The sequence below is a fragment of the Hippocampus zosterae genome, unplaced genomic scaffold, assembly GCF_025434085.1.
Source record: "Hippocampus zosterae strain Florida unplaced genomic scaffold, ASM2543408v3 HiC_scaffold_22, whole genome shotgun sequence".
Lineage (NCBI taxonomy): Eukaryota > Metazoa > Chordata > Actinopteri > Syngnathiformes > Syngnathidae > Hippocampus > Hippocampus zosterae.
The window spans coordinates 3428987-3446163 of NW_026262818.1; the positions used below are offsets into that span (position 1 = coordinate 3428987).

Genomic DNA, 17177 nt, shown 5'->3' on the forward strand with positions numbered 1-17177 from the left:
TTGGTACAACAAATAATACTAATAAGAAAACCCTTTATTAGTCTCACAATGGAGAAATTCCCAATTCACAGCAGCAAAGTTATGAAAGTAAGAAGTAGAACAACAAAATATAGGAGCTGCTTGAAAGGCAGCCACTCTCGCGGCGCCATTTTGAAGTCAAAATAACAAAAATAACACAAGACAACACATAGGACACAGACAGTCGTTCAATCTTCACCAGTTTTCTGCATACACTTTGTTGTCTGAAGCAGTTCTAGATGAAAGAGGAGAGGATCAAAGTGTCCTTTCTCCAGTGGATCAGAGACGTCATGCTGAAAATGTGCACACGTCTGCTACAAGCTAAGTTTTGAAAGCAAACACAAAGCTGTAGCATCCATTGACGAAAAGAGATTAGTTCACTTCTCCTGTCCCACGTAATCCGCTTCAAACTCCAAGCCGCGACTCCCAGCTCCAAATAGATGAAGTATTATAATAATTGGTCTATAGTGATAGATGAAGCATATTTGATAATTGGCCGAACAAAACTAGATAGCTAGCTAGACAGTGTTAAATGTGTGACTTCTACAGGCACTTGTACAGGCAAGTAGGTTTTGGGTGTCATTATGGTATGGTTCCTTTGATGGCGGCGCGGGCACCCTCAGTGGTTCCTCTTGTTGTCTGTTTGAGAGGGAGGAAATTTCATATGTGCTTTATGTTGCACATATAGCGCATTTGACAATAAAGTTGTACTTGACTTGGCTTATTATCGTCAATGACCTACTGGACTGATTTTCCCTATACTGTACTTTAAGTCACGGGTGTCTAATTCATTTTTGTCGCGGGCCACATTGTTACGGTTTGCCTTGGATGGCTGTTATGAATTTTGGGAAACCATATAAATGATTAATCACTCCATATATTACTTGCACAGCGCACAGCAAATTGATGCATAACTAGGTTTAAAATCAGAAGTCAAGAATAATTACTGTTATTGTGGATTACATATGACAATTTGAAATTTTGGTTCAGACTTTAGCAAGTATCATGGAACTTGACATGCTTGATTTGTGTTCGCAGGCTACATAAAATGATGTGGCAGGCCAGATCTGGCCCCAAGGCCTTGACTTTGACACCTGTGCTGCAAGTGATTCATTTTGTCGTACGGTCAGAAAATTGAGACGTGTTTTGGGACTCAGAAACTGTAATAATATTTAAAAATATTATGATGAGTAACTTGCTATTACTTTCTTGTCAAAATGTAATATATTAGAGTGACGTGTTACTTTTGTAACTCATTACCTTCAACACTAGTGAAAAGTACCGGTAATGCATTTGTCGATTCCAGTACAGTATTTACATTGAGATTCCTCCAATTTTTTATTTCTTTTTTAAAATCTGTTGACAGGGTGATTGGTCACATAATATTGAAGCGTTTTTTTTCAGAACTATTTTATTAAAGAGAAAATAGAATAAATACATTAAAGTTGACGTTATAAAGGTGGGCTGGAACATTAATCGAACTCCAGTCGCCTGCTCTGTTTGGTAGCAGAATGGATCTTCTTCTGTCTGATTCTCTCCTTGTTTCTGTTGTCTAACCTGAAAAACAGTTTCTCTACATAAGGCCAAAATCACAAAAGAAAGACAATCACAGTATTTCCCAAAATATTGATCAGCATTTAGATTTTCCGCACTTTAAGGCACTTCAGAGTATAAGGTGCACCTTCAATGAATGAGGATCCTAGTGAGGATCAAGCGGCTCGGAAAATGAATGAATGAATGAATAAATCCTACATATAAAATAATTTGTAACACAGCATATGAAAAAAACACAGACAGCTACAGTATATGAGTAAATATGGTTTAAAATTGTTACCTAGATTTCCATAGAGCAATATCTTCTGGCGTTGCCTCATGTGGCTTCTCGCTAGCTTCTGCAATGACAGCTGAGATCTTCTGTATGCAGTCATTGAAGTTCCTGTGTTGGCTCCTGCTCAGCTCAGAGGTCACGATCAACTCGCCAGCCTTGTTGGTTCGATTTTTGTTCTGCATCACAAGGTTGAAATGTTGTACACTTTAGTTTTATTTACAGGTTCTCCATTAATATGGTGAAAGTATTCTTCAGCACACCTTTTCCATGATTTTCTGTCGCACGTCTTCTGGGATCCAGTCTGCAGTTAACACATGGAATCTGATCTCTGTTTTCGTATTGACTGTGGGATGAAATTGCATTGTCAAGTTGGAACACACACACTAATTCACCGTTTGACTGTTGGAATACCTTTATTGACATGCTGACCACCAGGACCACTGCTTCGACTGTAAGACACGGTCAGACGGTCTTAAGAAAAGAAAGTGTTAATACAAAGTAGGCTTAAGGAAGTATTGTGATTTGGTTGGCAAATATTTACCTACTGGAACGAGTACTTGAACACCCTAAAAAAGGTTCACAATTATGCAGTCGTTTGTTTTGCATCATGAACCGTTTCAATCTCATTGAAATATTAGAAATGTACATTCATCATTTCAATGTAGCACGCTATTTGACTAACCTGGTTGTTATCGGTCCCTCGGTTTGCATAACCAGCGTTCGGCTGGAGAATGTTGTTAAGTTGATTAGTCTGAACACGCCTTGGTTTTACTTGCTGCGGAATCGTGGTGAAACGAGTTCGGACATTACCGCAAAGAAAAATACAGCATCGAGCTATGTGTGCCGCCATGATTACATTGACGTCACCGGATGTGACGAATAAGCCGTGAACGAGACGAGTTACTACTTTCGACATTTCTGTGGGGACAAAATGAGTATCTAAACATGTGTATGCTATTGATTTTAATAAAACACATTAAACATGATACTTAAATTAAAAGTTCTAATTCCACCGATGACAAGTTAGAATTTCAGGTTCCACCGAGATTTGAACTCGGATCGCTGGATTCAGAGTCCAGAGTGCTAACCATTACACCATGGAACCCTTAATGCCAATTCGACGGATATATGCAAATATAATGTCAGAAAAGGCTTTCTGCCGAGGCTCGCAGTAGGTAACTACCAAGGAGAGTGCTTTGTGAATGGTGCAATAGTAATTGTCCGTTCTCAAAACAAAAAGCTACAAGCGGAACGAAATACCGACGCTCTGTTGCATAGGGTTGATACACCCGGATGGACAGTCTGTGGGGAAAACAGGTCCGTTTATCTTAGAATTTGTTCCCATTAATTTCTCGAAAGAAACGCGTTTGCCGTGCAACGAAATAATAATTTGTAAACCGTCGAAACTAACCGTTTTATGATCAATGAAAATCTTTATCGTGGAATCGGTATAATTTTAGTATTTGTGGCTAACATTAGAAGATAATCAGCTAATCACTTAACATCAACAATTCGCCGACCTCCATGAGGTACCTTAATCATATTATTTAATGTCAGTAAAGCACGCGGTTAGTATCATTTGGCGTGCATCGAAATAATTAGCGGAACGTTTTGGCTATCGTCACAATGGTAAACACTCGAGAATGTAATATGGCGTGTTGAGACAGAATTCTTGAGCTTGTGATGCAACGTTGTAAGGGTACAATGTGGCAATTTTGATATGCTTTCAGGAAGTGGAGTCATGAATGACCCGAAGCGCCCGTTCAAGAGATTTTACAGCAGTCCATTACTCCGAGGCAACATTTATTCGTTTTGATTCCAAAATGCCTGGAATGGTGGTTTTTGGTCGTCGGTGGGGAATCGCCAGTGATGATCTTGTTTTCCCTGGAGCTTTCGAATTATTCATCCGCGTACTTTGGTAAGTATGAGCCTCAAATTATTCATGAAATCAACAATTCTATTGCATAGTCGTTAATTGTAACTCTGCTACTCTTTGGGATTGTGAATGTAGTTGACATGTTTCTCTCCCTTTGTTACGCCACACTTTATCTATTGTCTTTCATTTAGGTGGATTGGCACCGTCCTCCTGTACTCTTATCACAAGGGTCAATTTGATTGTAACGGGAAAGGTGTTCTTCACATCTACCTTATTGGACTCTTAGTGGTGCTGGCACTCGTCATTCTGTCACTATGTGCCATTGTATATGTCAGTGCTCAAGGTAAACCCCATACCATAAGAATTATTTTATCTGCTGTAGAAGTTGACATTTCTAGTTAATGTGGCTGCGCAGCGGCATGGTTTCTCCATGGACTAAAAAAAACATGCATGCTTTGTTATAGTCCTCTTCGATGTGAATGTGAGTCGAAATTATTTGTCTATTTATATGCCTTGTGATTTACTTGCGACTAGTCCAGCTACGACCCCTATCTCTTGCCTAAAGTTAAATGGTGATCCTATTGAGGAGAAGCGGTGCAGAAAAGGAATAGATGGACAAGAATTAAAAATACATTTGTCTTAAACAGGTAGTTCCGTCATGTCTAACATCCTGGGTAGTTTGTAAATTGCCACCTAGGAGTGCCATTAAAGGCTCATAAAACAACTTCACGCTGCATATTCAAAGGTTAGAGAGCACAGATGTTCAGCCGATTTCAAAAACCACGTGTTAAGTAATGGTGGTTCCGTTCTATGCCTTTCTTAATGACAGTCTTACGACACACAAATCCAGCTGCTGGTTTGCCGGTGTTAAGTTAATTCCATGAATGGCGATGATGTTTGTGTTTTCAGGTACCATAACAAATCCTGGATCACGACGCTGCATGCCTACGCTGGTGTACTTGCGAGCTCTTCTTTACCTCCCCGAGCTGATGTGGGCCTGTCTGGGGGCTGTGTGGGTGTCTGATGATGGTAAAGGTTGTGACCCAGCAACCGTGGGGGTTGTCGTCGCAGCAGTGGTTGCCAGGTGGGATATATTAGCACGCTTTATTCTGTTGTGTTTTAAGAGATGTTAAATACAGATTTTCTCCTCATATAGTTGGATCATCCTGCTTTTCACGGCTCTGGGTGTAATATTTGTCTTTGACCCAATGGGCGACTCTCGGCCTTCAGCTGCTCCCATGGAGCCCCTGGGAGTGCGACACTTGGAGAGCAGCGGGGGAACTCAGTTCCTTTCCACGGCGCGCTCGCTCGCTGTCAAGGTGTGGGAGAGCAGGCTCCGACTTTTGTGCTGTTGTTTGCCGCAGGACGAAAGCAACCGTGCGGCATTCTCCAGCATCTCACAGCTCGTCAGTGGCTTCTTCTCTGTAAGTCTCTTCCTTCACATCTCCTTGTAACGCGAGTCTGAGTGAGCAAATTTCAGAGAGGTGATATGAAACTGAGAGGAATCTGTTTTTAGAAGCCTGGAAGCAAATGGCATACAGACAAAAGCTGCAAAACTTTCCTATCGCACGTGATTGTTGACAGCTGGGCAAAGGAGTGGGATGTGGTATGACTGATGAAGGAAAGACACTTGAGGAAAAATCTGAATTCATTCCATGTGAGAGAAAGATAAATAGTGTGTTTTGCCAGCATAGCCCCACTCTTTCTTGCCAATGTCTTAGCATTTTTGTCAAATGATCAATTAAATAAATCCAGATTCTTACAAAGATCACTACTAGTTGTGTCAAATCTGTTAAAGCAAGGTACGGGAATTATACATGCCAAATGTATACGATTTTAAAACTAGCCTGTCAATCATCTTTTTTCCTATAAAGTTTTTTTGGTGTAATTTTTTTGTGTAAGGTTACAGAGTGGAAGTGGTGCTAATCTGTGAAAGATGTGATATAGAAGGCATACATCCTTAAAAGGATTGATTTTTTCCCCATCTTAGTATCCTATATTTATTGAGAATTGTATAATGATGGAATGATCTTGTATAGTTCACAGTGATAATTTTACAGTTTAAGCCATGCGAGTCCCAGTGACTCGGTGATCAGAAAAGTATGAGTCCCATTATGCATTTAGAGAGTCCCAAATTTCGAATTCTGAAATGGTCGACTTATTCAATTGCATTTGATAATAACAAACAACAACAATATACATTGACATTAGGTTTATTTCTTATAAACAAATGCTGCAAAAATTTTAATAATTCAGGCATACAAGATTTTCTGAGAAATAGGTTCTTAGTTCATCCCATGGTTGAGTCTTTGAGCTTATAAATTCTTCTCTTTTTACTCTGCTTCCGATGATGCAAGGCTTTCTCAAAGTCAATTTATCATCGCAAAAAAACTATCCAACTTTAGCTGCATCCTCTGTGATATCACCGCAACAAACTTTCGCAACACCTGTTCGCACCACTTGTTGCCAATCTCGTCTCGCGAGAACGGAAATCTCGTCACGCAAGATTATTTAACGCGAGATTAAAACAACAACGACGGCGATTGTCAAACTGCGATCATTGCTGGAAAAAAACATGTACCGTATTTTTTTGTTGTTGTTTTGACTGAGAAATTTCCTTGCGTCCCAAAAACGCACATTATTTGGAACTCTGCGTCCAGTGGGAAAATTATGCGTCTAGGATGCGAGACGCTAAGGTAACGAAATGGATGTATAATGATGGAATGATCTTGGGGTTTTTTTTGCTTTAATTATTATTATTTTTTTAAAATATGGCAGCCCTGAAAAGGGACAAGCCAAAAGGAGAAGAAGAATTTTTTTTAAATCCAAAATTGTCAGCCCTTGTTTATATAAAGATATTACAGGTTTAGAATAGTAGAATTTGCAGTGGCCCAGGCGGGTTTTCAGTAATTAATATGATCTACTATAAAGAAAAACGTGTATATTTTGGCAGCTTCTGTCGACGTATGATTTCGAAGATGCGTAAAATTTACAATTGTAAATTTGATGATTGTACTCACTCTATCAAGATGACGTTTAAATGTGAGATTGCTGTCCAAGTATTTATTTGAATTTAATTTACATTTTGGATTTGTACACGAATAAAGCAACCAATCAATCATCTTATCCTAGCACAGCAGCCTATTTTCCTGCAGGTCCTTATACGTTTGGGCTCAAAATATAAATCTGGACATGATAAAATATCCAAAAAGAATGAAATATAACAACATTAACTCATTCACTCCCAAAGACGTTTTTAAACGTCTTTTCAGACTTGGTCTAGAATTGTCTGGTACTGAATGAGTTCTAATATTGCCACTAATGCGGGAAAAACACTTCAAGGACACAAATCTAAAACAATTCATTTGATGTTTTAGAAGCTGGTATATGGTGTATCGCAGCGCCTTCTTGTGCTGCCTGACTTGATGACGGAATCCAATCCCCCCTGCACTGCCTTGAAATATTTGTGTGTGTTGCAGGACACAGATTTGGTTCCCAGTGATATTGCTGCCGGTTTGGCTTTGATACATCAGGAACAGGACAAGATGGAAAGAAGCAGAGATCCAGATGTCACCATTGATCACAGTCCATCATCTCCCATTGTAAGTAAATGTTTTTCCCCCCTAGTAGATTATATTCAGGTAACTTCTTCAATGACACTATTCAGTTCCGCTTATGTTAAGGAGATACATTTTGCAATATGAATGAAAATTGGAAGGAAGAAGATCTGGAGTCCGAGTTGGAGAAAGCCGTACACTTTATGCACTTTGCTGCTGCAGCCTATGGCTGGCCTTTGTACGTTTACTCCAACCTTCTCACCGGGCCCTGCAAACTTAGCGGAGACTGGTATGATTAGGTTGTCTTTTTAGTTACATCAAGAGTTTTGACGACATTATTTGGTATTGAACAAAATCTAATTCTGTTTTTAGCTGTAGAAGTCGTGCTGACGAGTTTGACATTGTTGGGGCAGACCACCTGGGTTGTAATTTTTCTTCCATCCTGCAAATCACTGGATTGCAAGACAGAGACTTCATTCATGTCAGCTTCCACAATCAGGTAGTTTCCCTTCATCCTTTTTGAAGATGGCGAGAATAAAGGTGAATTGACTTCAGTTGCTGAAATTCTTCCGTTCATTTTGTCATCTGAACAAATGTGTTTTAGATATACGAGATCCCCTTCTTTGTGGTGCTGGATCATAAGCGGGAGTCTATTCTTGTGGCTGTCAGAGGAACATTGTCATTGAAGGTGAGTTGTGCCATGTGACTCAAGTCGACTATCTTCGGATGATATCCTGTACACCAGGGATGCCCAATCTTTTTTGTGACCTGCTTTTTAAATTTTATTTTGTAAATACTTTTTTGTGAAAGTGAGACTGATAGGATGCTAAGGGTGGAGTGTGCACTAACACAACAATATATCATATTAATAACACGCACAAAGACAATTGTTTTTTTTCCCCCTCAAAACCACTCACGATCGACGTGCGAGCAGTCCGCGAGACACCTGTCGATCATGATCGACATACTAGGCACAACTGGCGTACATCATTGTGGCTTACTATTTCTGAGACATAGTGTGAGGAGTGGTCTTCAACCATTAGTCTAACAGCCCGGTACCATATGGCTACTACCTTGTTGGGAATGTTTGTGGCGCATCCTCATGTGTGCTTTATTTGATTTCAATTACATTCGTCAAGTTTCAGGAAAAGCACACGTTCCGGGATTTTGAAGCAAACTGTGCTCTCATGAACTCCTTCAGTACCAGCCATTTCTGGACCAAGTCTGAGAAGACGTTTAAAAACGTCTTTGGGAGTGAATGAGTTAAATAACGCCTCCCAGTGTTCCCGTGTTCCTTTGCAGTTTACTTGTGGTGTGCGCCATAAGTCTGAACAGTGAAATGTGAATCCAAGTTTGCAAGCCGAGGCACTTAAAAAAGAATCACAGTACACATAGAAGAGTATGACCCAATGTGTATTTCCCTGTGTCTGCCCTCAAGGATGCCCTGACAGACCTTTCTGCCGAATGTGAGAACATGCCCATCGATGGCGTGACTGGAGCCTGCTATGCTCACAAGGCATGTTCGTTCCCCAAACAAAGTTATTTCTTTTATTCTTGTTTGTTTTTGGTTTCACAAGTTTTTGAAAGTGTCCTTCTCTCTGGTTCTCGCAGGGCATCAGCCAGGCTGCATCTTACATTTACAGAAAGCTGGTCAATGATGGAATCCTGAACCAAGCGTTCTCCATTGTGCCAGTAAGTGGAATATTGTGAAAATGTATTTGCCCCTGCCCTGATTTCGCACAACTGTACTACCGCTAAACAGAAAGAGAATATTCTATCTGGCCCTATGTTAAGAAAAAAAATTATTTATACATGCTTTTTTTTGTTTTTGTTTTGCATGAGTACAAACTGGTCATTACCGGTCACAGCCTGGGCGCGGGTGCAGCTGCAGTGCTTGCCATCCTATTGCGCCACTCCTTTCCCACTCTTCAGTGCTATGCCTTTTCTCCACCAGGGGGACTCCTGAGGTAAGAAAGGCTCGTGGGATTCCCTGGGACTGAATTTAATGGTGGACGATGATGGGAGCATTCGTACCATCCTGAAAGGTCAAAAAAAATACATATATAATTATACCTTTTGTCTTCAAGTTCCAAGCATCCACTTTGGTACACTGCATGGATGCTCGCAATTATTAGATTAGATTTTTCGTGGCGTTTGTTTCCAGAATCAGAATTATCTATATATTATCATATTGAATGTCTTTGGAAGGAGCTGCAACATGCCTTTTGGAGAAGGTGTCCATCAAACTTAAGACAACTGTAGTCGTTTGCTCAGGAAAATATTAAAGGTTTCCAGTTTATTTTTATTTATATAGTGGTACCTCTACTTACGAACGTATCTTCATACAAAATCTTCAAGTTGTGAAATGCCATCCATCCATCCATCCATCTATCTTCTACCGCTTACCGCCGGGTCGCGGGCGCAACAGCTTTAGCAGGGAAGCCCAGACTTCCCTCTCCCTAGCTACTTCTTCCAGCTCTCCCCGGGGGATCCCGAGGCGTTCCCAGGCCAGCTGGGTGACATAGTCTCTCCAGCGTGTCCTGGGTCTTCCTCGGGGTCTCCTCCCGGTGGGACATGCCCGGAACACCTCACCAGGGAGGCGTTCAGGAGGCATCCGAATCAGATGCCCAAGCCACCTCATCTGGCTCCTCTCGATGTGGAGGAGAAGCGGCTCGACTCGGAGCCCCTCCCGGATGAACGAGCTTCTCACCTTATCTCTAAGGGAGAGCCCGGACACCCTGCGGAGAAAACTCATTTCGGCCGCTTGTATCCGGGATCTCGTTCTTTCGGTCACGACCCATAGCTCATGACCATAGATGAGGGTTGGAACGTAGATCGACCGGTAAATTGAGAGCTTCGCCCTTTGGCTCAGCTCCTTCTTCTCCACGACAGACCGATACAACGTCTGCATCACAGCAGACGCTGCACCGATCCACCTGTCGATCTCTCGCTCCCTCCTGCCCTCACTCGTGAACAAGACCCCAAGATACTTAAACTCCTCCACTTGGGGCAAGATCTCCCCCCCGACCCGGAGGGGGCACTCCACCCTTTTCCGACTGAGGACCATGGTTTCAGATTTGGAGGTGCTGATTTTCATCCCAACCGCTTCACACTCGGCTGCGAAACGCTCCAGTGAGAGTTGGAGAGCCCTGTTTGAAGGAGCCAACAGCACCACATCATCTGCAAAAAGCAGGGATGCAATACTGAGGCCACCAAAACTGACCCCCTCAACGCTTCGGCTGCGCCTAGAGATTCTGTCCATGAAGGTTATGAACAGAATCGGTGACAAAGGGTAGCCTTGGCGGAGTCCTACCCTCACTGGAAACGATTCCGACTTACTGCCGGCAATGCGAACCAAACTCTGACATCGGTGGTATAGTGACCGAACAGCCCGTATCAGGGGGTTCGGTACTCCATACCCACGAAGCACCCCCCACAGAACTCCCCGAGGGACACGGTCAAACGCCTTCTCCAAGTCCACAAAACACATGTAGACTGGTTGGGCGAATTCCCACATACCCTTGAGAATCCTGCCAAGGGTGTAGAGCTGGTCCACTGTTCCACGGCCAGGACGAAAACCACACTGCTCCTCCTCAATCTGAGGCTCGACTTCCTGACGGACCCTCCTCTCCAGCACCCCTGAATAGACCTTACCAGGGAGGCTGAGGAGTGTGATCCCTCTGTAGTTGGAACACACCCTCCGGTCCCCCTTTTTAAAAAGAGGGACTACCACCCCGGTCTGCCAATCCAGAGGCACTCTCCCCGTTGACCACGCGATGTTGCAGAGGCGCGTCAACCAGGATAGCCCCACAACATCCTTGAGGAACTCTGGGCGGATCTCATCCACCCCTGGGGCCTTGCCACCGAGGAGCTTTTTAACCACATCGGTGACTTCAACCACAGAGATAGGAGAGCCCACCTCAGAGTCCCCAGGCTCTGCTTCCTCCAAGGAAGGCATGTTGGTGGAGTTGAGGAGGTCTTCGAAGTACTCTGCCCACCGGTTCACAACGTCCCGAGTCGAAGTCAGCAGCGCCCCATCCCCACTTTAGCAGTGTTCGTGGTGCACTGCTTCCCCCTCCTGAGACGTCGGATGGTGGACCAGAATTTCCTCGAAGCCGTCCGGAAGTCGGCTTCCATGGCCTCACCGAACTCTTCCCATGCTCTGGTTTTTGCCTCGGCGACCACCAAAGCTGCGTTACGCTTGGCCAGTCGGTACCCGTCAGCTGCCTCTGGGGTCCCACAGGCCATAAAGGCTCGATAAGACTCCTTCAGCTTGACGGCATCCCTTACTGCTGGTGACCACCAGCGAGTACGGGGGTTGCCGCCACGACAGGCACCAACCACCTTACGGCCACAACTCAGATTGGCCACCTCAACAATAGAGGCACGGAACATGGTCCACTCGGACTCAATGTCCCCCGTCTCCCCCGGAACATGGGAAAAGCTCTGTCGGAGGTGGGAGTTGAAACTCCTTCTGACAGGGGATTCCGCCAGACGCTCCCAACAAACCCTCACAATACGTTTGGGTCTGCCAGGACGGACCGGCATCTTCCCCCACCATCGGAGCCTACTCACCACCAGGTGGTGATCAGTTGACAGCTCCGCCCCTCTCTTCACCCGAGTGTCCAGAACATGCGGCCGCAAATCCGATGACACGACCACAAGGTCGATCATCGAACTATGGCCTTGGGTGTCCTGGTGCCAAGTGCACATGTGGACACCCTTATGTTTGAACAAGGTGTTCGTTATGGGCAGTCCGTGACGAGCACAGAAGTCCAATAACAAAACACCACTCGAGTTCTGATCGGGGGGGCCGTTCCTCCCAATCACGCCCCTCCAGGTCTCACTGTCATTGCCCACGTGAGCATTGAAGTCCCCCAGTAGAACAAGGGAGTCCCCAGCAGGAGTACTCTCCAGCACACCCTCCAAGGACTCCAAAAAGGGTGGGTATGCTGAGCTGCTGTTTGGTGCATATGCACAAACAACAGTCAGGACCCGTCCCCCCACCCGCAGGCGGAGGGATGCAACCCTCTCGTCCACCGGTGTGAACCCCAATGGACAGGCACTGAGCCGGGGGGCAATAAGTATGCCCACACCTGCTCTGCGCCTCTCACCGTGAGCAACTCCAGAGTGAAAGAGAGTCCAACCCCTCTCGAGAGGACTGGTACCAGAACCTAGGCTGTGTGTGGAGGCAAGTCCGACTATATCCAGTCGGAACTTCTCTGCCTCACACACCAGTTCGGGCTCCTTCCCTGCCAGAGAGGTGACATTCCATGTCCCAAGAGCTAGCTTCTGCAGCCGAGGATCGGACCGCCAGGGTCCCCGCCTTTGGCTGCCGCCCAGCTCGCATTGCACCCGACCCCTTTGACCCCTCCCATGGGTGGTGAGACCATGAGAAGGGGGTGAAATGCATCAACAGGAAAATATTGCCTCTTGTTATGTAAGAAATTTCAAGATACCATTGGTAAAAATACTGTACTGTATAGTCCCCTAGTTGCAACTCAGAGTTTCATGAACGCAACATACTTATAGCTGCTCTGCCATTGGCTATTACCGAGCACCTTCCTGGCATCCCATTGGCTAAGACTGACTTCTAGTATGTGTCTGTGTGCAGATAGATGAATAGATTTTTGTCTATGCAGCGTCCTCATTATTTGCCCTTCGGTCCATGAGGCGTTCTGGTAGTTTTACCTAAATGTGAACCACCCAGAAAAAAGTGTTCACCAGTCGGGCGATCGCTCACTATGCTGACGTTTGCCTTGGACATTTTCAAAGGATTGTTATAAGCCGACAAAAGCAAACGGCCTTGGAAAAGTTCTTTACAAAACGGCAGGGAAAAAACACTTCTGAGAGAGAACATGAACTAAGAGGGCAAAAAACGATGAGGACACGGAGTTCAAAGTTAAATGACCATTTTTATTCTTTATTTTTTACGTTATGCACAGCTCTCATTTATTGCGCAATAATCTATTTGTAACATGTATTTGTTACATATTTAGATTTTGATTGATGTTACAGTTTTATGCTTTAGAAAACATTCATTCATTCGTTCATTCATTCATTCATCTTCCTAACCGCTTGATCCTCACTAGGGTCGCGGGGGGTGCTGGAGCCTATCCCAGCTGTCTCCGGGCAGTAGGCAGGGGACACCCTGAATCGGTTGCCAGCCAATCGCAGGGCACACATAGACGAACAATCATACACGCTCACACTCACACCTACGGACAATTTAGAGTGTTCAGTCAGCCTGCCATGCATGTTTTTGGAATGTGGGAGGAAACCGGAGCACCCAGAGAAAACCCACGCAGGCCCGGGGAGAACATACAAACTCCACACAGGGAGGCCGGAGCTGGAATCGAACCCGGTACCTCTGCACTGTGAAGCCGACGTGCTAACCACTGGTCTACCGGGCCGCCTTTAGAAAACATTTAGGTCTGAATTTTGGCATTAGGGCATTTACATGGAAAAACGCGATTTACAAAATTTTCTAGTGAAGAAATTTCTTTCAGACCCAATTAATTTCGGAAATAGAGGTACCACTCTACTTCCATTGGACCACAAAAATAAAGTAATGACTAATTTTCATGAGTTCATTTTCACGAACCCTTTCAGGGACAGCAGCCTCTACAGTGGACAGCTAATCATGCAATCAGGTTATAGGGTGCATGAAAGGGTTAATTTTCAGGAAAATGTAATTTATTATTCCTTTGGTTGTTTTCATGTTATTACTGTGGAACTGTTTTTTTTTCTTGAATGGAAGGTTACCAACAATTTTGTATTCATTTTATATACAGTAAAGCCTTAGCTGATTACTCCAAGGACTTTGTGGTCTCTGTTGTACTGGGAAAAGACCTGGTTCCACGGTAAGTGTGTCACCGTCACCAGTACTGGTTTTTGAAAATAGTTGACTTAGTGCACTGATTGAATGGTTTTTTCAATGTACTACATCATTATTTGGACGGACTGTGTATCATCGAAGGTGCAACAGGCTTGTGTGTTGTAGTTTCCCAAAATGGACTAAATGGACACGTCGTGGTGTCGAGACTTTTATAGACGCATGTGTAATGCGGACTATATTTAGCACTGCTCTGCTATTACATGCGTAGAAACAAGGACAACTGACAAGCTCAACATTTCGTAGCCTTTCACATGATTCTCTCGTGTCATTACTATATTGTGAAGTCATATTGTCCCCCCCCTCCCTCATATAGATTGAGCCTACCCAATATGGAGGATCTGAAACGAAAAATACTCAAGATAGTATCAAATTGCAATAAACCCAAAGTAAGAAGCCATTCAAACAATAATACAGCCTTAATATTAGTTGTGTCTCAATGTCAGCTGCGTGTGTGTGTGTGTGTGTGTGTGTGTGTGTGTGTGTGTGTGTGTGTGTGTGTGTGTGTGTGTGTGTGTGTGTGTGTGTGTGTGTGTGTGTGTGTGTGTTTTGCAGTACCGCATCCTTTTGCAGGGATGCTGGTACGAACTGTTTGGTGGAGAACCAGATGACTCTCCTTCTGAAATGGTGAGCAGGAGGGAAGAGGAGCTTAATCTGCCTCTGCTTGGTGAAGAATCACTTTTGATCCACCAATCGTCATCCTATCAAAGCCTGGCGTCGGACGACTCACCTCTCCACACTGTGCCACACATGCCTTTCTTCCTACCTGGACGTGTTCTGCATATTCTGGAAGATGGGCCCACACGCAGGTTTGTCGCCTACAGATTTTTTTTTAATTCCTAAAATGTATATTTCATATGACTCTCAGCCACTGTAACAGGATGCAGATATGGACATTAACACTGCACTTAAATGTAGGAACATTTAAACAAAAATCTGTATTCAATGATTTGATTAAAATGCATTTCACATAAAGGTTCGATAAAAATCTGCCCGAAATAACATTTGAAAAACAAATGGTTCTTCAAGATTAAATGCAAACATATTGCACTAAAAAGTTAAATACAACTGAACATTATAAGGAAATATTTATCTTGCTTACCTGCAGACATGTGGAGTTGATAAGATAACCTTCATTTGTCCCACACTGGGGAAAATACTAATATGATACTAATGACCTTGGATTTCTTGAGCACTGCTACTTTTTCCCGCGCATTCAAAACTTGTCAACAGAAAATATATTTAGTCTCCTTTTTTTCACCCTTCTTAAATATTGGCCATTTTCATCACCAACATTTCTTTTTATGGCAGGTTGTGTAAATGACTCGGACTTCGTGACAGCATATCTTTTCCTTCGACTTTGTGTCGCTTCAGAAAGCTGACATGAGCATGAGCTCTCTGGTAGTGATTGAGGAAAAAAACAACAAAAAAACTATATAAATAGGGTTATCCTGGAATAGATGGTATTTATTCTTAACATTCGAAATATTTTCCTTTTCTCCCAGATCTTGTTTCTCCCAGGTCCGATACCGTGCCGAGTGGTCGAATGAAATGGCCTTCAGGAGTATTTTAATCAGCCCTAGTATGCTCGTGGATCACATGCCAGATGCCGTGCTCCGAGCCCTCAAGAGCCTGACCAGCGACAAGCCCTACTCGCTCTGCCCGTCATCCTCCAACCACAGCCAGCACAATGTTGTCTGAATGTACCACACAAACAGGCCTGTCTGTTAATTTGTAAATAAGGTGTTTGTCTTTCTCCAAGTGGATTCTGTGCCCTACGATCCTGTTGCTATGCCAATATTTTGTTGCACTTTTCCCAACAGACCTGTGGAAACGCCATTGTTGTTGCAATCTGATAGGAAAATGTTTTAAGAAAAAGGCACATTGGATTTTTTTTCTTTGCACTTTTAATCATTTTATGGTTTCAGATGTACGATGCATTTCTGTGAGTTTTAATGGCATAATCTCTTGAATGTGCTTTGTGTACAATATTTCTCACGTTTGTACTGTTTATATCCTGTAGTATATGTTTGTGTGTGTGATGTGTTGCTGGCAGACTGTGCCCTTGCCTAACGCGCAAGTGACCACTCGTCTTCATAGCTGGTTGGAATGATAAAGGATGACAGCTTAATAGGAATGTCTTTTGTTTGATAGTGTTGAGGAATGGGAACTGTCAATTTGCTCTTGGCCCTTCCTTGGTTACAGATTGACAGTTCCCATTCCTCAACAATAGTCTAAATGTTACGTCTTTGTCTAGTAATTGTGTTTTCCTGTTTTGAGATGTCAGGGTGAACAGTGCCTATGCTTTATGGTAAAAAAAAAAATTGTTTCGACAGAAAAAAAACCCCTCCTATGTTCTGAGTCTTGCTCAGGATTTCTCCAACTGATGTTCAGTCGTGTGTTGTTGCAAATACAGTAGGAGAAAGACTTTCAAATCAGTGCAAACTGACATGTCATTGATTTTTTTCACTCCCAAAACGGCAGTACAGTATTAAGGTTTGGAACTTCTGATGCTTTCATCTTCCAGTTATATATCGTATTCAATAAAATGATGCCAATAAAAGCTTTTGTGGAATGTACTGACGTCCTCTTAGTGGCCGCTATTAATTTATCTAAAATCGCATTTGGAACGTAACGATTCGAAATACAGGTAATGAGAAAATCGGAAAGTTTAGTAAATCCCTTAAAACAAGCGAAGCCTGTGAGTCAATAGGGTGGAGGCATAAATCATTCATAAATGTTTCCACAATGACTAAGGATCGGCTGCAGTTCTGACCCATCCTCCCCGCCCGCTTTAGAATGACGGCACTGCGAGGGACCTTCCCCAACGCATGAAATGTTCATTGCCCTCGGAAATTCAATCTTCTTACTTTCGCTCTCGACGAAATTGAGAATGTCGAGGTCTGTTTCTGTACATAATTCTCTGTACCGTCAAATTCAATTTTGATACTTTAAATTGTAATATAAAACAATGTTTAAAAAAAACCTATGTAATCCTATTTA

At 43.3% G+C, this 17177-nt stretch overlaps 2 protein-coding genes and 1 non-coding gene across 8 annotated transcripts; 1 reads left to right on the top strand and 2 right to left on the bottom strand.

Moving 5' to 3' along the window:
* Positions 1–1431: 1431 nt before the first annotated feature.
* On the bottom strand, positions 1432–2732 carry LOC127594602 (peptidyl-tRNA hydrolase ICT1, mitochondrial-like). Of its 2 annotated transcripts, none has more exons than XM_052056485.1 (6): positions 2529–2732; positions 2392–2412; positions 2258–2295; positions 2107–2189; positions 1853–2022; positions 1432–1575 (listed from the first exon to the last, which is right to left on the bottom strand). In XM_052056485.1, exons 1-6 carry the CDS (start codon positions 2555–2557, stop codon positions 1491–1493), a joined length of 426 nt encoding a protein of 141 aa, XP_051912445.1. In that variant the 5' UTR covers positions 2558–2732; the 3' UTR covers positions 1432–1490. The 2 variants fall into 2 exon arrangements, with proteins under 2 accessions (XP_051912445.1, XP_051912444.1); XM_052056484.1 differs by having other exon boundaries at positions 2258–2317; positions 2388–2412.
* Positions 2733–2879: 147 nt separating this feature from the next.
* Positions 2880–2951, bottom strand: trnaq-cug (transfer RNA glutamine (anticodon CUG)). Its single transcript has one exon. It is a non-coding gene; the product is annotated as a tRNA-Gln (tRNA).
* A 58-nt stretch (positions 2952–3009) lies between these two features.
* Positions 3010–16168, top strand: LOC127594589 (diacylglycerol lipase-beta-like). 5 transcript variants are annotated; one of them, XM_052056448.1, is made up of 16 exons: positions 3010–3163; positions 3577–3764; positions 3914–4065; positions 4632–4806; positions 4879–5146; positions 7202–7324; positions 7441–7568; positions 7652–7778; positions 7884–7967; positions 8718–8795; positions 8891–8971; positions 9116–9246; positions 14074–14142; positions 14491–14563; positions 14730–14983; positions 15680–16168. In XM_052056448.1, the coding sequence occupies exons 2-16, from the start codon at positions 3592–3594 to the stop codon at positions 15873–15875; spliced, it is 2112 nt and encodes a 703-aa protein (XP_051912408.1). In that variant the 5' UTR covers positions 3010–3163; positions 3577–3591; the 3' UTR covers positions 15876–16168. The 5 variants fall into 5 exon arrangements, with proteins under 5 accessions (XP_051912408.1, XP_051912412.1, XP_051912407.1 ...); XM_052056447.1 differs by having other exon boundaries at positions 3043–3475; XM_052056449.1 differs by having other exon boundaries at positions 3043–3475; positions 9119–9246.
* The last annotated feature ends 1009 nt before the right edge of the window (positions 16169–17177 follow it).

Excerpts from the sequence above, each read along its gene's own strand:
- LOC127594602 (XM_052056484.1), bottom strand. The coding sequence starts at position 2,696 with ATGGCGGCACACATAGCTCGATGCTGTATTTTTCTTTGCGGTAATGTC. Across the intron at positions 2,190-2,257 it reads TGGTCAGCATGTCAATAAAG|TCAATACGAAAACAGAGATC; the intron begins GTATTCCAACAG and ends TTCATCCCACAG. Across the intron at positions 1,576-1,852 it reads ATTGCTCTATGGAAATCTAG|GTTAGACAACAGAAACAAGG; the intron begins GTAACAATTTTA and ends ACTGTTTTTCAG.
- LOC127594589 (XM_052056448.1), top strand. The coding sequence starts at position 3,592 with ATGACCCGAAGCGCCCGTTCAAGAGATTTTACAGCAGTCCATTACTCC. Across the intron at positions 7,779-7,883 it reads ATGTCAGCTTCCACAATCAG|ATATACGAGATCCCCTTCTT; the intron begins GTAGTTTCCCTT and ends AATGTGTTTTAG. Across the intron at positions 14,984-15,679 it reads GAAGATGGGCCCACACGCAG|ATCTTGTTTCTCCCAGGTCC; the intron begins GTTTGTCGCCTA and ends CTTTTCTCCCAG.